The 21,034-nt window shown below is 39.9% G+C and overlaps 2 protein-coding genes across 4 annotated transcripts in view; one reads left to right on the top strand and one right to left on the bottom strand.

Moving 5' to 3' along the window:
- Nucleotides 1-1,066: 1,066 nt before the first annotated feature.
- The window catches only part of CMSS1 (cms1 ribosomal small subunit homolog), a 383,497-nt gene continuing 363,529 nt past the window's right edge, over nt 1,067-21,034 (top strand). For all 3 annotated transcript variants that reach the window (XM_068546863.1, XM_068546864.1, XM_068546862.1), the window contains exon 1: nt 1,067-1,247. In XM_068546863.1, the coding sequence (XP_068402964.1) occupies nt 1,184-1,247 (64 nt within the window). In that variant the 5' untranslated portion in view covers nt 1,067-1,183. The remainder of the gene's footprint in view (nt 1,248-21,034) is intronic.
- Nucleotides 11,325-21,034, bottom strand: part of FILIP1L (filamin A interacting protein 1 like) — a 46,937-nt gene continuing 37,227 nt past the window's right edge. Inside the window, exon 3 of the mRNA XM_068546861.1 lies at nt 11,325-11,811. Within this exon, the coding sequence (XP_068402962.1) occupies nt 11,632-11,811 (180 nt within the window). The 3' untranslated portion in view covers nt 11,325-11,631. The remainder of the gene's footprint in view (nt 11,812-21,034) is intronic.

The raw sequence follows: 21,034 nt of genomic DNA, 5'->3' as shown, positions 1-21,034 counted from the left end.
TAGGACATACTGATAAAGTCTAATCAGCAATTCATTTATAAGCCACCTATTAGTTGGGTGGGTTTTGGATAATTTTTACATTTGGCTAATCCTATCCTCACCAGATTAAGAGTCCCGGTTGTTTCTGAGAATGTATCCTCATCATTAGTTTAGACCTTCATCCTTACAAGTTGTAGCTCCTCTACTTGAGTTGGTGAAATCTGGAAGGCGGGATCGTATCCTACTCATCTTTAAACCAGTATTCCAATTACAGTGACAGGCACATCACGTGTATTTAATGCATTTTCGTATGATTTTCACCTCATGACTCTCCTCAAAGTATCGTCCACACTTAGTTTACAGCTGGCCCAGCACTCGGCGCCCAGCGGGTTTTCCCTGCCCATCTCTGCCACTTGAGGAAGTGAGACAAGCACCGTAGGTCTCTTACCTATACTTGGGCAGCAACGGGCTCCCTTCTTCTTCCCTTGTTTCACAAAACCGGGTTGGGGGCGGGGGGCGCAATCGAACAGAGTGCGGGGAAGTCGACTATAAACTCTCCGTACTTCTCGGGTCTGTCCGTTGGCAAGCCCTTCTGGACCGGTCAACATTCGCTTTCCTCATATCGTATAAAAAGAGCAGTACCCTCAACTACAAGAAAGGTCCAAAATTCATGGTCATGACTTGTGCACGTTTTTTTAAAGAGCAAACTGTAAAAACACACCGACGCCCAAACACTTTAACACACAGACGAAAACACACCCACGTGCTATGGTCTTCTCCCGCGACTCAAGGCCTTTGAAACGGAACAGAGGAAAATTGTCTTAGCATTCCGTCTCCCACTTTCGACAATATCTATTCGGCAAAAATAAAACCTAAACAAAAAGTTTTAAAGGCAGCACTTAAAAAAATGATACGCTCTTTCTGCTTACGTGTCTTCATTTCTTTCGGCTTTTGTGGGGGTTTACTTTAAGTCTCCAGACTGATCCTGCCCATCCGCACTGGTGTAGAAACTGCGAACAGTTGGACGCGGCTGCCGGGGAGGCGGGGCGGAGGTTATGACGTCATCGCCGCGGGGCGGAGGCGACAGTGTCTGAGGAGAGGCTCAGCGTGCTGCGACGCCGGCAGCTCGGCTCTGAAGCAGCGCGAGTTCCGGCCAGCGCCCGCTCCTCCCTGGTGGTCGGCCCACGTCGAGTCCCGCGTGGAGATGGCAGATGATCTTGGAGACGAGTGGTGGGAGAACCAGCCGGCAGGAGCAGCCAGCAGCCCAGGTACCCACTCTGCCCGCGCTCTTGCGGGGCCTCCCCCACCCCCCAGCCTTCCGTGCGCCTCAGCCCGGGCCGGCGCTGCCTCTGGCGGTCGCCGCGCTCTGCCCAGCGGCGGTGCACACCGCCTTGGGGGCACGCGAGCGTCGCGGAGCAAGTGAAGCAAGAGATATACTAACACGTGAAACAGACGACTGTGACAGTAACTCATACCTGCCCTCTAGTCAGGAAGGACCCTTTTCCAAGCTGTTTTTTGTTTGTCCTTATTTCTTAATGGATAAGACAGTTTTCGCGGAGACAGGGAGTTTGGGCGTAGCGGTTAAGGGTTAACTCCTGGGTTAGGTTCAGACTGCTTCTGTTCAAATCGCGACTCCAGCCTTTTAATACTGTTTAGCCTCCTTTTCCTCATCTGTAAAATAAGCGTAATAATGCCAATTTCATAAGATTGTAGTGAAGGTAATACAAATGATGCACTTTAGCACAGTGCTTGGTACATAATATGTGAGCAGTAAATAAAAGCTTTAGTTCTTGCTATCGTTAGCAGCAGCAGCAACATCATATCATCATCATATCGTTTGGACTTTTAGAGCCTGAAGGAGACTTGGAGATCTGCTTGGACTCACCCATTTGACAGATGAGGAACATGAAACCTAAAGATATCAAATAACATGACTAGTTCACATAGCTACTCAGAAACGAGAGTAGAATTCAGTTAACACAGTTCAGACAATGTTTATTATGCTACGTGTACCTGCTGCCAATGCAGGGAATATTTTATCCTTGAGTAGATAGCGTTAAATAACTCCTCACCACAGGCTGGCCTTGAACTTTTCAAGTCTCATGGCTTAATATACAATTGTTTTTTTAAAATCATTCTTCAGAGTCTGCCTCTCTTTACTAGATTTTCTAAGATTATTTTAGGGTAAAACCAAAGCCTGATTCATGTCTGTAGAGTCCACAGGACCCTGCACATGATTGACAGTTGATACATATTTGCTGCAATCATTAATATTGAAATGTGAGTTGAGAAATAGCCATTGAAAACAATGAACATTGTTTCCATGCTCTACTACAGCATTGTTTCCAGAAGGGCAGGCTTCAGATACAAACAGAGCAAATGGTATTTTTTAAAAGGTTGCCAGTATAATACTTCATTGATGAAACTTCCTGACTCTTTTGAGGCTTTGTTTTTAGCAAACGTATGCTTGTGCTTGAAGGCACAAATACCTTTTTTTGCAGGCTGTGGTATTTCACGTTTCCTTTAATAGCCCCTGCCCCCCATAACTGAGGTGTTGAAAACTATATTTTATGGTATGATTCAAGGATAAACGCCAATTAAGAAACAGAATTTTTTGGAGTGGTGAAGGGGATCTTAATTCTTGGTTCTAGTCCTGTTTCTTGCCCTCAGCAGCTATGTGTCTCTCAAGTTAGTCACCCTTTGGAAACAAAGAAATTAACATGTATTGAGTATCTACTATGTGCCAGATGTTTTCATAAATATGAATTCATTTAATCTTCATAACATTCTTAAAGGGTAAGCGTTTTAATTTAATCTTCATAACATGCCTAAAAGGTAAGCGTTACCTTCATATTTAAATGAGAAGCAGAAAAGTTAATTGTTCTTAGGAACACACAGCAAGGGAGACATCTGGGAAGAGGTCAAGAGCACCTGACTTTCAAAGTCACACTTTTACCACTATTACTGTGTGGCTTCTCTGGTCCTCAGTGTCATAGTCTGTGAAGTGAGGGATCCTTAGAGATCATCTTTTTAAGGGTTTTACCAACCAAGACGTTTTAAACGTTGAATCTAGTTAGAACTGTAAGGTGCTACAGCCTCTTTCATCTAAGTTGCCAGGATTCCCATCAAGATATGTTGGAGTCCCTAGGATCACCCCACTTCTTAGGTTCCTTCTAGCTGTAAGATTGAGCTTTGAAAATTGCTAACATTAAATTTATCAAGGGCCTTTGCTTTGTTAACTGCTTTGAAGATAGGTGAGTGTATAAGCTTCCTTGAGATCTGCTTGATTGATTATTTACCAGTGATTTGTTTAAATAATCTGAATAATGTTTCTAATTCAGAAGAAATCACAGCTGCACCAATTCAGGTTTTCTGATCCTACCTATATTAATAGAGAAAGATCAGCCTAAAATATGTGAATTATATATTGTTTTGAAAGTCAGAGGAGAAATAGTGCCTTAAGTCAGAGAAAGGAAAGATAGTTGTAGTAATGCCTTTACTCCTGTTGTGTGTTACGCTACTTGCCTATAAAAGTAAACATCTTTCCTTATCACCTGTTTCCAGTTCGTGCTTACGGTGGCGAGGTGATGGAGCATTTAGTCATTTATTCAGCAGTCTATATCTATCTACAACAAAGGCTTAACATCTGTGGTTATGAATTCTTGTGCACATTTTCTAAGAGCAAACTGTACAAACACACGGATGCCCAAACACCGACACACACTGTGTATGATATTTATCCAGCTATCTATGTATTGTCAAGGAATTGAACTATGTTTTTGCGGTTTTCATGACTTCTTAGATGAGGTATGTGACTCAGAGACCCTTACTAAAGCTCTCGATCTACATATGACCCTTTTTGCATACACCGTATGGCTTTTCAAAACCTGTCATTTTTCCTACAGGCATTCCTTATTTTATTGCACTTCACTTTATTGTGCTTTGCCAATACTGCATTTTTTTTTAAACAATTGAAGGTTTGTGGTGACCCTGCATTGGTTAGCATTTTTTAGCAATAAATTATTTTTTAAGTAAGGTATGTACTCTTTTTATATGTAATGCTATTGTACAATTAATAGAGTACAGTATAGTGAAACATAACTTTCATATGCACTGGGAAACCAAAAAATTCATGACTTGCTTTATTGTGATACTCACTTTATTGTGGTCTGGAACCGAACCTAAATATCTCCGAGGTATGCCTGTATTAGAATCCTGCATTGTACTGGAGCCCAACATGGTACCTGGCACTTAGTTGGTGTTTGGTAGATATTAACTGAATGAGTGAATGCATTTTACAGGATTTTTGGTGATAGTATACACAGGTAGATATATAATTTCTCATCCAATCTAGACACTTTTGAGAGTGGAAGGCCATGCTCTTAGAATTTTGCTGGGGCAGTCCACTTGAGGTGTCTGGTCACCCTGTTGGTATCATCATTGGTGGTGATTGGAGTCATGGCCCAGGGTAAGACAACTGAGAATTGCCTCTGCTGAGGTGTGTACAGCACAGTATGCCTCCGGCAACAGAGCCTAGGAATCATCTAATGATATCTAATATTTCGTTTCACTTCATTTCACTTATTTCTTTATTCCCTGCCTACCTTAAGAAATTGTTTGATAATAATATATAATACTGCATGTATTGTAGTAAACAATATAGGCAGTAGAATCATAATTGCAAAACATTAGTGCTAATGCACCAGGTGCAATGGCTGAGATTTCATGTAGTTGACCAAACTGGGCACTTTCTCAGTGTGAAGCTGAGTGTTTATTCACGTCATGGTTTTCGTGACTTATGGAGCAGAGCCGAGAGTTTCTGCTCTTGGAAGTGGTCAATTGGTCATTCACTTGCTAAAGAGAACACCGATTGTTTTCCCTTTTTATTCCAATAATATGCCTATTAAATTACCAAGTCAAGCGTCCAGCAGGCAGCTGGGTATATGAATCTGGAGCTCCAGGGTTGGAGCTGGAGATAACGAATTTAGGAATTACCAGCACATATATAGCTTACTTTTTTTTAATATAAATTTATTTATTTTATTTATTTATTTTTGGCTGTGTTGGGTCTTCGTTGCTGCACATGGGCTTTCTCTATGCGGTGAGTAGGGGTTAATCTTCGTTGTGGTGCGCAGGCTTCTCATTGTGGTGGCTTCTCTTGCTGTGGAGCACGGGCTCTAGGCGCGTGGGCTTCAGTAGTTGTGGCTCATGGGCTCTAGAGCACAGGCTCAGTAGTTGCAGCGCACGGGCTTAGTTGCTCCGCGGCATGTGGGATCTTCCCGTGTCCCCTGCGTTGGCAGGCGGATTCTTAAACACTGTGCCACCAGGGAAGTCCCTATAGCTTACTTTTAAAGAGGATGTTTTTAGCAATCTTCAAAACTCTTTGCCTCCACTTCTTTTGAGGAGGGTTTTTCATATGCTCCCCTAGCTTATTCTGAATCTTTGATGCCATCTCTTACCAAGCATCTAACTAGAAAACTGAAGTGTGAAGACACTTCTGTGTGCAGTACAGGGAAATTGCAGGTAACAATACTAATTTGCATTTATTAAGTGGTCACTCTGTGCCAGATACTTTTTTGATTGCTTTACATGTACTGGTTCATTTAATCTTCATAAGTATACCATGATGTAGGTACAGTTTTCTCCATTTTTTAGATGAGGAAATTGAGGCACTAAGTGGTTAAGTGATTTGCCCAGTGTTATTCAGTTGGTAGGTAGAGAGGCTGAGATTCATAGACAGGCAGTCAGAAACCAGTCTGTGTACTTAAATTTCTCAAAGTTAATTATTTTAATTATCAATGATAAGAATCTCATCTCTAAAATAATAATCCTTTATCAGTTTAAAGAGGTTCGTAGTTTATAAACCTTTTGTTTAGATACATCATTGTTATCAAATTGTCTATTAACTCTTAGTCTCCCAAAGTGTACTCTTCTAAAGAACGCTGATTACTCTGAGATACAATAAGCAGGTTGTACCATTGGACTTTGAGAACAGTCTCTTCCCAGGAACTCACACTTGGTCCTAGAGCTCCAGGCTCACATACCTGGCTGTCTTCTTGACGTCTATACTTATTTGATGAGAATGTCAAATGTAAAATGAGGCCCAACTCCTGAATTTTTCCCCAAATCTGTTTTTTCTCCAGACTTCCCTATCTCAGTAAATTAAATCACCAACTGCCCAATTTCACAAAGGCCTAGGCATATTCTTATTTATTCATTTATTTACTTCCTTCACCCTTTACATCTGATCTATCAAGTCTTGTCTCTGCCTTCAAAACATATCCTGAATCTTTTTTCCTTTTTTTTTTTTTTTTTTTTTTTGCTTGTTTGTTTGTTTACGCCATCGGAGTACATGCTGCCATCCTCACTTGCCGACACCTCTGCGGTAAACTTCTAACAGGGCTCCCAATTTCCATCTTGTGCCTCTGTTCTTCAGTCAGCAGACAAATTGATCAATCAGATCACATTCCTGCTTAAACCTGTCACTGGCTTCCCTCCAACACACAGAATAAAACCTAGATTGCTTACCATGGTTGGTATCTGCTGGAACGTACTGACTCCCCTCTAGTTTATGCTGTCCCAGCCACACCAGCCTTCACTGGGTGCCTCAACAGGCCAAGCTCATTCTGTCTTAGCCCTTTGCAATAGCTGTTCCTTTTCCTTTCTGGGCTGTCCTTCTGAATTTTGAATGGTTGGCCTTTTCTTGACATTAAGACCTAAGTTCAAACACACCTGAGTTCCTGTTCAGCAAGTGTAGAGTAGCTATCTACTTACATTATCATGTTACAGTAATTCTCATCAGAGCACTTATCACCAACTATTATTTTCCTTATTAAATTATTACAGTCTTCGCACACTATTATGTAAGCACCATGTGAGCAGAGATTTGTTTATCTTGTTCTTTGCCATATCCTCGGGGCCTATAGTAGTATCTGGGTACTTAGAAGGCACTCATTAAGGATTTGTTCATTAAGTAATTAATTGTTAATATTTCACAGCCACATCTTGGAGACTTTAACATAGGACCTCTGCGTCTAAAGAAACTTGGTCCACTGGAAGAGTTGTCAAAATCCTACTTAGGCTTTTAACGGACTTGGCAGATGTTGCTTTTCTCTTTCTAAAAATACATTAGAAGTCTGTGTTTTATAACTGTGTCTACTATCATTTTATTCTAACCATATTTGGGTTTAGTTTTGAAATTACATATTTGAAAGGACAGCAGACTTTTGCTTTGTAAATGAGCTGATAATTCTTACTGGTGACAGCTTTTGTCACCTAGAATCAGTGTGATTGTTCATTTTGTTTGAGATTGCTGACATAAGCATTGTAAATATTTTTGTGGTAATATCATTTTATCCTTAAAAATCACATCGCTTTATCTATGCTGAACTCCTTCTGGAAACGGTGAAGTTGGGGGACACCTTGGATTTTTTAAACCTGAATAACTTAAGTTTTGGGGTTTTTTTTTTCCTTTTCTCACACCAGAGTTTCCTTTCTCACATCTGTAGGCAGCCATGCATAGTAGATGTTGTAAAGCATTGCCTCTACATATAAAATTCAGACTTGGAATATTTACAGTAGATGTTGATAACATACAACAGAGGATCAACTTCAGAGCATGTTGTTTTCAAAGTCATTTATTGAACTCTCATGCTTGGCTCTCTTTTAGACACTGTAATGGAGTTAGAGGGAAAAACATAATCTGTTTATGGGATTTATACATTGATGTGGTTCAATCAAAATGCAAGTGATATTCTTTTAAGACAGATGCTTAAGGGCAAAAAACGGGTAGGATAAATTTTAAAAGGTGAGAGGAAGGAAAGAGGAGAGGGATAGGTGCAACATTTTTGTTCTGTACTTGAAGACTGTGTAACAAAGACCAAGTTTTACTTTACTGTATACAATTTCTATAATTCTTGCAAATGATTAAACAAGTGGTTCTTGACAACAATTATGAATGTTTAAAGGTACAGATTTACACATCTTTCTCTAAATAACATGTACAGTAGCTCTGCTGTCTTAGAAAATACCGGGAATTTGGAAGGCCTAGAAATAGTTCCATTTCCCCCTCAGATTCAACATTAACACATTACATTATTTTGTGGCACAAATCCTTTCTCATCTGATGTTCTTTAGTTGAACACTTTAGGGCATTCATAGAAGTATACATTTTACTAAATATATCACAAACAGCTTGAAATATAGTTTTCCCATTTTCATCAGCTTTCATAGAATTCTTAATTGCATTCTTAAATTGCTAGCATTGCTTTTAAAAATTAGTTGATTCAGCTCTTCTTAAGCTCTTGAGTTCCTTGTTAGTCTAGTTTACACTAGACCAGAGGTCAGGAAACTTTTTTTGTAAAAGGCCAGGTAGTAAATATTTTAGGCTTTGTTGGCCAGTGTCACAGCTGCTCAACTCTGCTATTGTAGCATAAAAAATGATCAGATAATAAATATGTAAACAAATGAATGTGGCTGTGTTCCAATAGAACTTTATCTATAGACAATGAAATTTGAATTTCATGTAATTTTCACATCTCACAAAATATTCTTCTTTTGATTTTTTTTTTCTATTTAAAAGTAAAAACTATTCTTAACTTGCAGGACATACAAAAAGACAGTGGGCTGAATTTGGCCTGTGGGGTCTTTACATCTATAGACCCCTGCCCCAGACTCAGTGTCAGACCCCAAGTGTTATGTCACATGTCCTCAAAAGCAGGAATTTGAAATGCGTCCCAGAGAGAGTTACTCCATTACGTCAGTTACTCCATTACTCAGTCCAGAATTATCAGTTATGTGTGAGATCAGTCACTTTCCTGTTACAATCAGATACTTTATTCTAAAAAGTTGCAAGGAGATTAGTTCCGAAATCATTGAAGCTAAATAAATGAACAGCTGAGGGAAGACTCCAGCATACAAAATCATACAAAAATTAAAATTTTTGTTACAATTTGAACGTGTTTTTGTTCACTTGGATTTTTATCTGCTTCCTTTTAAAAATTTAACTTAATAAAATCACTATAGAATTATTAGGATAGCTTCTTTTATTTTTATCTTTGGAGGAATCACAGTTCTGCAGAAACAGGATTATGCTCAGGAGGCAGAATTCTTTATATTTTGGTTGTGTTATAGGTCAAACACCATTTTGTTGAACTTATCCCAGGTCTAAGTTGTTTATGCATTTTTATTGCACTACATATTGCTTTAAAATAAGCATAGTTTTTGTTAGGATAGATTGTGTTATTTTAAAGACTTTTGTCTTAATGGGATTAGAACTGTATTACCATTTAAAGATAGGTTTCTGCTGCTTGCCATAGAAGTGTAGCTATTTTCCTATCCTTTTTTTAGTTATTTGTACAATATCTTGTCTTTCTTATCTTGCTTGCTCTTGAACTTATGCCAGCTTGGCATGAAAATGTACTTTAGGGAGTCTCTTAACATAGCAGAAAACAAGTTTGAAATCTCTAACGTAAAATATATTTTGTGTTCATCTTCAAGGTAAAATATTCCCAGGGTATTGAGTTTTTCTAGGAGTACTGTTGGTGCTTGTTTTTCCTGTTTTGTTTCATGGTTTTCTTCAGTCTATTTGGGTTCCACCCTAGGAGGTTCAGTGTTTTTTCTTTGCATTAGCATAATTATCAGTGTTGAATGGTACCCAGCATATCTGCTTTTCCTGACCTTATCATATACCAGTGCGATCTCTTAGCACCTTTTCTCACTTATGTCGTGACTGAATGGCCCTTCGCTCCCTCATTCACTCATTCTCTGTTTGCTGAATATTACCTGCTAATGTCAGGCACAGCCCTAAGCCCCCTACACATTTTCCCACTGCACCATCCACCTGTTACTGCCCTGCACTTCCTTCTGAACTGTCTCTCTTGCATTATTTTCATGTCAGAGGGTCATCATCTTTTTTTGTAGTCCACTCCTTCCATTATTCTCTTACTGCTTTCATTTAACTTAGACTCTTCCACTTCGGGTTTTTAATTCACCCAACCTCCTCACCTTCTCCCTATACCACTTGCCTGCTGACTGCTGCACATCACCCCTCTCTTTGGCTGGTACAGCTCAATGCTACCCAGGCTTCCAGCGCCTTGTCCTCCTCCTTGAAATTGAAGTGAGTCCCAGGGACATTTGTATAGTGACATCAGTGCATTGAGTTGGGACTGGCTGGATGAATGTGAAGAATGGCAGTTCCTTTGCTCCTGCTCTGCTGACTCCATCCCAGGACAGCCAGCTAAAGCACTGTCCTTAACCAGCAGGATTTCTTCCAGGATCATGCATCCAGTTCTTAGTGCCAAATCACAGAAAACCTTGGGTATGCTCTCCGTAGAATGTATTTATTTTTTCTGACTGAAGCTTTGTGAGCTATAACTGTCTCCCATGTCAGAAATGCCTTATTTGTCTTAAAATATCATTGTGTTACTCTATCCACACTAAATTACAGACACATGTTTCCCTTGATTCAGTGAGTTTTTAGTGTGAAGAAAAGAACCACTGTAGTTTACTGCCAGGGAACTGAGCCCCGCCTTGTAGATGACTGGTTGAATTCAGTTTTTGTAGTTGACATACTCACGGATGACGAGAACTGGAAGGGACCTGAAGAATTATTCAGCTTTTCTGTTTTACATACTAGAAACTCAAGGCTTAGACTAATGAATGCCAAGCTCAGTGTCAAATGAGTGAAAAACTGGAATTGGAATTTGAGTCTCCTGATCCCAAGCTTTTTTTTTGAACCAACTGAGTTTTCAATAGTGTTGATTCAGATGTGATTAAAGAATGTCCTTTGAGATGATAAATTGTCTTTTTTTTTAAACATCCAAGACAGTGATTCATATCTCCCTAAAAGATCTTAGTATTAGTGACCTTTGACTCTCAGATGTCCTGATTACTATAGAAAGCAACGATACCAATCTAAAATGGTTTGCTTTACAAGCCTAGCAATGAGATTCCATGGCCTATATATACAGGAGGGGCAACTTACTAGGGAAAGTGGGACAGAAGACTAAGTGCCAGTAGCCAAGTGTGCACACTACACCAGCAGTTATCAGGTAGGCCACACAAAGGACGTGTTCAGCTGTTACTCATTTTTGTTGTTCCTTTCTTCCTTGTAACTAAGAAGTACCACTTGTTTTTTTCCTCCTGGTCATAAAGAAGTCATATTTTTAGAACTTAAAGTATGATTTTAGTTGTTGTGCCATTTTGATGGAAATAATCTGACTTTCTTGAAGCAGATTAGGAATCCTTGATACCACGTCTTCTTGGCAAAGTTCTGTGGAATGAATTGCTTCTGGGTTCACCAGAAAACTTTTGATCTGTTCTAATGAATTCAGTCCTATTCCAGGCTAATGATAGTCCAACTTTGGGTTGGATTACAAGTAGGATGAGGAGTTGGGAGGATTTGGGGTGTGTGTCTGGGCCTGTGATTGTGTGTATATGCATATACATATATAGTTAAAGTAATTGCATATGTCCTGCTCTTTCAGGATGATATTCACCAGGTCCAGCAACCTGTGAATGAACCATCTGTCTGTTTGCTGTTTCACCATTTCCTGGAGAGATGGCCCTTCATCTTTGTCCTTCCATACCAGTAACTCCAGCTTTCCAGATATTTCTGTAGGTGAATGTATCCAGGCAGTACATTTGCATGACTTACCTTTTCCCTCCCATGTGGAGGAAAGTATTAGAGGTGACAGTCCTTATGATGTGTAGCTTCCCACAGCCAGTCTTATCCATAGGCCCTGGGAGAGCTTTAGGGGAAAGCTTAGCAATGCCTGTAGATTTTGGTTTAGGGATCCGTGTTGGGATTCTCTGCTTGCATACCTCCTTGATCTTGAATTAAACAGAAAAACAGAAGGTGGTTAATGGTACAGTTGGTGGAGAAACAGACATGTTCAAGACATAGAGTCAGCTTGGAGATTTTGGCTTCTTTGAAAACACTGGGTTCTAGGGACACATCAGACTGTCAGGTTGAAGAAAGAAAATTCAGTTAAACAATTCTGCCAACATGAGTTAAGTGTGTGCTGTGTGCAAGGCCCTCAAGTGTAGATAATGTTAGATACAAAGATAAATAGGTTATGTTTCTTGCTTTTTGGCAATCATAGCGTAGTGGGAGATAAACAACAGAAGTGTCCCAAATTCATCTCAAAGGGTAATGAGATTGCCAGAGAAAGGTTAATTTCAACTGAGGGATCTAAGAGAGCTTCGCTGAGAAAGTAACATTTGTCTTGGGCCTCCAAAGACTATTAGGAGTTTTAACAGCAGGAATGGGAGAGCATTCCAGAGTAAAGGAATACTTTTGGCAATGTCCCTGGGGTAGGAAGTTGGATAGAGTTGAGAAATGGAATGACTTTAAATTAGGTTGTATTTGAGAAGCAGAATGGGAATGTAGACTGGGGCTAGATAGGGAAAATTGTACCTGATTCTATAGACAGTGTGTGTGTAGTAGGGGGATAGTAAGGACTTAGGTTGGGGGGAGGCACATTGTAGAGGGAGAATTGTATTAATATTTGTACACAGTTAGCCTATGAGCATTGAGAGAGGACTCACAGATAGGTTGAATGATCTGGAGTGGGAAAGTGGGTTGTAGAGTGTGAAAGAGTAAAGACTTGATTTAGTTCATATTTGCTTAGAAATATACTCTTATTTTCATTTATTTAGGAAAAATATTCTTGGATAAGAATACTTGTTGGTAAAGAGATGGGAAAAGGTCTCAGCTAACTGTAGTTCTCCCATTATAATCTACAGTGATGATGATGATGATGATTTCCCCCTCTTCTGTTGGATCGTCCTTTCCTTGCTGTGAGCTCAAAAATAGAAATCTTTTAAAAATGCATTGTAGTTTTCATCATAGATTCTAATACTGTTCTTGTGGAAACCCTTCTTATATTGTTTTTCATTCTATAGAAATTTGTTTCCACATTTTTATTGTACTGATAAAGTACAGTAAAGTCCCTTGGTCTCTTTATGTAAACATTCACTTATTTTAAATGCCCCCCTAACTATTATAGCAATCATATTTAGATTTTCAAATAAACACTACACAGAATTGGCTAAAAAATATGAATCCTTCAATAAAGGATAAACTATATGGGGGGGGGGGCTTCCCTGGTGGCGCGGTGGTTGAGAGTCTGCCTGCCAATGCAGGGGACACGGGTTCGAGCCCTGGTCTGGGAAGATCCCACATGCCGCAGAGCGGCTGGGCTCATGAGCCACAACTACTGAGCCTGCGTGTCTGGAGCTTGTGCTCCGCAACAAGAGAGGCCGCGATGGTGAGAGGCCCGCGCACCGCGATGAAGAGTGGCCCCCGCTTGCCGCAACTAGGGAAGGCCCTCGCACAGAAGCGAGGACCCAACACAGCCAAAAATAAAATAAATAAATAAATAAATAAAATAAAACTTAAAAAAAAAAAAAACTATATGGGGAATATGCTTTCTTTTGGTACAGTCTTCTCCATGCCTAGGCACTAGGAGCGTTTTAGGCTTTAGTGTTCTTACTGACATTTTTTTTTTTATACTTGATCCTAAACATGGCAAATGAGATACTGATACTCTGATATTATTCTCCTGCCAGGAAATAATCAGAGATGTAGGCAAGGCTCTTTGTTTTAGCATTATTTATAACAATGAAAAATGGACACAGTTTAAGGCTCTAACAGTCAGGATAGAGTAAATGAATTACACTGTAATCACATGAAAATATCATGCCATCTTTAAACAATTATGCTTTTCAAGATATAGGAAAGTATTTATTCAGAAATGTTAAAAGCAGGATTTAAAACTATATACATACTTTAACTATGTATATTTGAAGAGAAAATACTAGGAGAAAATATACCAGTGCTATCAGTGGTTAACTCTGGGTAGTGGAGTAATAGTGCTTTTTATTTTTCTTATATCTTCTATATTCTCCACATTTTCTAAAATAAGTATACAATTTAAAAAAGCAACACTAAGTTATATTAAGGCATAAAAAAGGAAGGAAATACTTCACAGATCAGGACATTTCTATGAACATCTGCGTATTGTGCAAACCGTGAATAAGTAGCAGCTGCACTTGCAATCATAATTCAAGTCAGCTGATCTTGTAACCACAGCATTAATAATAGCCTTTACAAGATAGGTTTCAGTGATGTCCTTTAACTTTGTCAGGATTTAGACTGATTGTCCTATTTAGTGTACAAAAACCTATGATGGGATCCTACTTAAATTGTAGATTCCTGGGCCTTACCTCTAGAAACTGTAATTCATTTGTCTATGAATGCACCCAGGAATCCACATCTTTAATAAACTCTCAGGGTGATTTATCTGATGCAGGTGGTCAGCCTGACATACTTTGATAAACACTGCCATAGTTGAAGCTCATTTAGATGTAAGCTTTAAGGTCTTTTCTAACCTGGAACTCTGACCTGCCTGGGTGTGGGAGGTTCAACACTGTGGAAGGCCAGGGTTTCATGGCCCAGTGGTCCTAGATGCTCATCAGAACCACCTGTGGGGCTTTTAAAACACTGCGATGCCCAGATCCCATCTCAAAATCTACTGACTCAGATTGTCTAGGAATGTGGTATGAGTACCACAGGTTATTCAGAACTGAAATCTGTCCAGTAAACTAATTGATATGGAACACAATATTGATGGGGCTTGTTTCTTATAATCTATACTGATATGTGTTGGTGAAGACAATATGGCTTGGAATGGTGGTCATTGGTAGGGTCAGCTGCCTGAAAGTTATTGGGCTCCCATTGTTTCTACACTATTGATGGCTGCAAGTTAACTTTGGTTTTCTTGATAACTCTTGATGTCACTACATAGTTTTTACCTTTAGATGGCAGCAAAGGCTAGTTATATTATTAGGACAACTCTAAATGTCATTCTCAAATCTTTGAAAAAAAATGATGCTATTTTTTTTTTCTTGTATGAATTTTATACTTGGACATGTTTCAGTAAATGAGGTATAGAGCTTTAAAATGTGTCATCTCTTGGATCATTTTTTAGAACATTATGTCAAATAGCTTCAAGAAAGTTTTATCCAAATTTGGAGTGCATATTGCAAGAGGAATCCGTGCATATGCCTCTTTTAAGACCACACAGTGAATGTTCTACTCAAGAGTTGGAGGCTCCTGGGTTTCATCAGAAAGCAGATATCTTGGAGGAGATTAAGCATGTTGGAAAGCTCATTCATAGAAGAAAAGTTTTTTGGTTTTTTTTTTTAATGTTTAACTCAGTTCAACATGGAGATTGGGATTTGGAATGGATTACAGGTCTGAAAGATGCTGAATTTATTGAGGCAGAGGCCTTGCTTTTATTTAGGGAACAATAGAGAGAAAAGGAGTATTCATTAAATTCTTTAAATGTTGGCTTGTTTGGTCTATAGGTTCTTAAAAGAAGCGGAGCTATCTATGAGACTCTGTGGTTATAGCAAGGCATTAGATGTCAGTGAGCCTTAGTGACCAAAAGAATTATAGAGAGGTGAAAATGTTTTATTCAAAATCTTAATTCTATAACCCAATTCCTACTTGATCCTTGTGCTCCTTCACATTATCATGGAGGGCAAACATCAGAACAAAATCAGCATTTATGAGGAAGCTGTCAGATCCTAGTTATACAGTTGGAGTCAGGATGTTTCCTTTTCTCTAAATGAAATGGATTTTGTAAGTGCTTTGAACTTTTTGGAGATGTATTGGCAACATACTGTGTAAGAAAGCTGTGTTCCCTCAGGAATGTTCCTGACTCCAGGGACTGCAGGACCTCTCATTACACCTTTAGCTCTAGGGGTGGAAAGGCTCAAGGCTCCCAAAGACGGTGGGTCATTTTCATTTGTGGTCATTGGGGTGGTGCAGGGAGGGGGCGGATTCAGGGTTGCCTGACTCCCTTAGGGACCCAGCTGTGTAATGCTTGGTCAAGGCCGTGTGTTATCAGAATAGCAGTGCTTTGTATTTTTGTTTTTCTCTGTTAAATGGGAAAGTACATAAGTAATGATGATGGATATGGTGATGAAAAGGAGGAAATGCTAAACTGAGAAAAAAAATCTTTGAAATATTATTGTCTCCTTTGTCTTTTGTATTGTTTGGTAAATCACTGCTAATTTATTTATTTATTTTTTTAAAGGAAGCAACAGGTAATGAATCTGGCAGATAGCCTACAGTTTCATATGCTGCTTTGGCTTTTTTCTCTTGATCTTCTCAGAACTTCCTCATTATACAATAAAACTTTATCACTAAAGATTTTACAGTTTTATATGGCAGGGGGTCCTTCAAAAGGAAACTCTGTAGTTTCATTAGCTCATTCCCACTAACCTCTTGTGAGAGAACATTTGGTTTTAAATAGAGCTACAGTGCTATGATTTACGTTTAAGAGTTGTCCCATTTCTGAGGTGAAGGTGAGAGGAAATTGATGCCTTTATTTTATAATGTAACATGGTTTGTGGTTGTACCTAGTCACCTCCCAATCTCTCTGTAGTAATAACACCATGGGCAGTGAGGGCAATCCGAGAATAAGCATTGAAATACAGTTTTCAGAAATCCTTCCTAACCTAGTTGCTTCCATTTGGTGCCCAGACACATAGCATCACATGTAGAAATAGAATGTTAAAATATGTTAACCTTGAACTGTTTTGTTTATTCCCTTTCTTTTTATTCATCTGTCAGGTTTTTCACCTCAGCTTTTTTTCTTCTTCTGTTTTGGTACCCACTCCCCTCTTTCTCATTCCCTCATTTGCACCCATGTAATTTTAAAAAATCATTCGCTGGCTTATATTTTACAACAGCTTTGGATTAGTGGCTAGAGCACTGGCTATGGAGCCAGATAGACCTGGGTGGGTCTCCATTCTGGTTCTGGCACCACCCAGCTGTGTGTCCTTGAGCAAGCCAGTTAGCCTGTCCAGACCTTAGTTTCCTCATCTGTAACCCTTATTTGGGGATTAGACTGCCTACTTGCAAGTTCCTTAGTGGGTAGAGATATTGTGTAGGAAAGCCCCTGGCACATCTGAAGTGTCAGGTCTGTGTTAGTTGTTACTAATGTCAACATTATTATCTTTGTTTTTTTCCTTATATCTGTTCTTAAGGTGCCTATTTCTTGATCATAATCATAACTTATCTTCTTGTTTATTTTACCTTTCTTGTTTTTCTGCTTTATCCCTTGTTCTCCCATCTCTCCAATTAATTATTGGAGACATGTTGCTAAGCATAGCAGTTGCAGCAGCTGACCAAGCAATGTCAAATACTGGGCTGTGTTTCTAACCACCTCTGGCCCAGAAAAGAACCTTCACATCCTTTTCCCTCCTTATCCTACTTAGTCTATTCATTGTCTTTCTTTTTTAGAGTTCACTTGAAAACATATTTTTTTCTAGTCTTTCCTGTCTTTTTCTATCTTTTAATTATTCAAAAAGTGAGGCAGTTATACCAACTATAAAGCCCTTTGATCTTGACATTCAGCGATTCTATGAAAAGAACAAATGCGAGCCAACTGTGGCCACCAGGTGTGTTGTTAGACCTGCGCACCTTTGTTGAGCACCTATTACCAGCAGTATTTAAGTCCTGGATAAGGTAGGACAGTAGTTCTTAAACTTTATAAGCCCAAGAATGACCCAGGCAGCTTGTTAAGATGCAGATTCCCTGAACTGGATTTCATAGGTGTGGGTATGTAGAAATCTGTGGAGTCCTTGGTAATTCTGATAAATGTGATCAGTGGCTGCATTTTGAGAATCATTGATATAAGAGTTTCAAAACTAAATGACAGCTGATTCTTGCTCTCAAGAGATTATAGTATAGGAGGGGTAACAAACGATTACAACGAGGCAAAATGAAGTGCTATAATAAAAGTACAAACAGAAGTGTTTTGGAAACTCAGAGGAAGATTGAGAAAAATAAAGAGTTTTCTAGAGGAATTGGCACTTGAGGTAGGAGTAAGATTTCAATACAAGGGACAAAGAGAGAAGAGCATTACTGCCCTAGGAACAGCATGAGTAAAGGTATAGGGTTAGAAGCCCTGCTAGTGTGTGAGAGGATGGTCAGTACTGTGTCCTGGTGAGGGTACAGATTATGTCCAGGGTTTCAAAAGGAGATGAGGTGGGAGGTGTAGGTCTGATAGAAGGTTTGGATTTGGGGCACTCGGTAATGTAAGTGCTAAGTAAGTGCTGCTTTAAGGGGAGGGACTGAAGAATTGCCATGATCAGGACAGTGTTGTAGAATGATCACCAGCAATACAAGTGAAGGTTGGATTAGAGGTGAGGGACTAGAGGTGCTACTATTTTACAGTAGCATCGGTACTGAGGTGTGGATTTGGGGAGTACTAGCACAAATAAAAGGGGGAGGGCAGAGGAAGAAATACCAGGGCAGAGTGGCTGACTGGATCTGGGGGATGAGCAGAGAAGTGGAGAATGGGACCCAGATTTTGACCCTGGGTGACAGAGAAGGTGCTGGACCATCACCAGAAGTGAGACAAAGCAATCCAAAGAGCAATCTAAGAGTGACAGTGCACTGGGGTGGGGGCACATGCCAAGTGTGAAGTGTAGTTTGACCTTCCATGTGGAACTGTTTGGTAGGCACTGAAAACTTGGAGTTGTTGCTTTGAGAATCATCAAAGAAAAATTGTTGATACCATTCAAGTAGCTGAGACAGCCCAGGGAGAAAATGTAATTCCTCCTCATCTACCCCTTTTTTCTTCTCCCACCATGGGTACTTCTATATCCTTTTCCCAGAGCCTGAGAGGTGAGTTTTGTTGGGCCCTATCCTGTGCCCACATTCCCTCTACAAGGCTGCCTATCTTAATAACTGATAAGAGTGTAACTAGTTCTGAGAGCAGCCCTCTGAGGAGACATTTCTTTCCAGTACTTGAACAATGCACAGTGATTGAACCATTTTCCAGGCACTGATTGGCTAGCTGGGGTGAGAGAAATCCTGCCCCTCTCCTGCAGTGACCAGGCTGTCCCCTGGGCCATTGTGTCTGGGCTGAACAGACAGATTACATAAACTCACACTCTGTGGGGGGATCTTGCACTCCTTAGCACAGGGGTGATCAGTAATTACAGGATGGTCCCCGTATAGCACATTTCCTTCCTCATTGGTAGTCTGAGAATGCCTGGAATAGGGCCATAGTTGATAGGATGACCTAAAAAAATAGTAGTAGTTGTCCATTGTTCTCCCTAATCCTCTTACTATCCTTCTTAGAAGCTAAAATCAGCGGCTCTGGCAGCATTTATATTTTCTGAAATTTTGTAATAAATATGTACTATTGTTATAATCAGAATAAAAAGTTTTATATAAAAAAATTGTGTTGCTTATGTCTGTCACTATGAGAGATATTATCCTTCTTAGAGTAATCCCTGCTGCCCTGAAGGAACTGTCAGGTGTTTAAATGTTTCTTATGTTATGGACTCTTTGGGGACCTACTGCAGTTTTTAGTTAACTCCTCTTTCTATAAAATGATACATTTCTGAGGCCTCAAAATTGACTGATATCAGTGAATTCAGGCAAGAACACAATTAAAAGGCAAAGAACAGAAAAGGAATAGCTCTTTTTTTTTAAAGAGAAGGGAAAAAAACAGCCAACTCACTAATGGTAAAGGATAGTAGTTTGTTCTTGAGGAATTGCTTTGAGTGGCCGCATTGAAGACGGTTTTTATACACACTTAATTGTTATGAGAGATAATTGGAGACCAATTTGAAGACTTTCCTCTAAAATGGCAATTTTATTTGTGATGCTCCCTTGGTTTACAGTCATTTAATCCTAAATTGGAAGCAGAATTTAGAGACTGACAAGGATGAACCCTAACACTTCTCCCTCTGAGCTCAAAAAATACACAATGCTTTTTTTTTTTTTTTTTTTTTTTTAGTGATTTTGGGACCGTAAGTCTTTCCTTGTAAGTCATGACGTTGCTTGAGAAATGGAAACCCTGAATGAGGGTATACCATCCCAGGAAGATTTTCTAGGGTTCTGCAAAGGCAAAAGTTCCACCACCTCTGGGCTAAGCTGGTGGTGCTTGTCTTTTTGATGGCTAGACCTTGATTCCTAAACTGCCTTTTCTGGAGGTTTTTGGTCACTGTCAGGACTGTCAAGGTGGCCACCTACTTATAAGCTTTGATGTGCATGCTTGTGATGCTGTTTCTATGGATCATTTTCACTTACTTCTGATGCTTTTCACTCCAGCCATCTCTGAGGCCGATCAGGTACCTCTGTTCTTCACATGTTGATAGCCTGTCCAAACTCATTCTTCATGCCTAGAATTTGTGCCTTTGCTTATAGACTCCTGCTTTAGGATAGAGTGGACTTGGACTGCAGCTTTAGTGCTCCCTGACAATGAGGACTTGTACCTCTCCTTGGTCTTGCTTTCTCCCGTCTCTTATCCACTGCACCATCCCCAGGTGAATCTTCCCCATGCCTGCTTATTTGTGTGGGGCTTGGCCTTTCATGTTCATTATCTCTTGTTAACCTAACAGTGGCCTGGAGACGGGAGGAGTTGAAAGGGGAGGCAGATTGCCACTCTCGTCTGTGGTGATCATGGTAGGCTTCGGAAGAAGTAAGGCTTGAGCCAGACCTTTCAGTGTAGATCACCTGATGAGAGAAGAGAATTCTGTCCAGGTAGAGCAATGGGGAGGAGGCATACGTAGGGGTGTTCCGAGTGTTCTGGCCAAAGTGGCAGGCTTCTGAGGCAGAGCGCAGGCAGGTAATGTTAGGCGCCCTGTCTGTGTCCCTGGGCAGTGGAGAGCATTAGGTGCAATTTATTTTGCTCCCCCCCTTGCACTGAGGTAGCTTCTCAGTATGTTGCCATGGGACAATGGAATTAGACCTATGTTCATGTCTCTTTTTCGTCATACAAACAGAGCCACCTGGAACAATTTTCTTTACCTCTCAATTTAATTTTTTTTAATCTTTAAAATTGTGATGATACCCACTTTATAGGATTATTATGAAATAAAATTAACAGTGTATAAAGGATTAGTTTTTTCTTACCTCACTGCCCAGAAACCTTTGAGGACAGAGTGCCCCCTAGCACGGTATTAAAGGCCCTTCGTGGTCTGACAGTACGTGCCCTTTGCACCTTTCCCCTGCCCCAGCCAT

This window comes from Eschrichtius robustus, chromosome 6, assembly GCF_028021215.1.
Source record: "Eschrichtius robustus isolate mEscRob2 chromosome 6, mEscRob2.pri, whole genome shotgun sequence".
Taxonomy (NCBI): Eukaryota; Metazoa; Chordata; class Mammalia; order Artiodactyla; family Eschrichtiidae; genus Eschrichtius; species Eschrichtius robustus.
The sequence above is the reverse complement of the archived record's forward strand: the minus strand, read 5'-3'. Positions and strand labels throughout refer to the sequence as shown.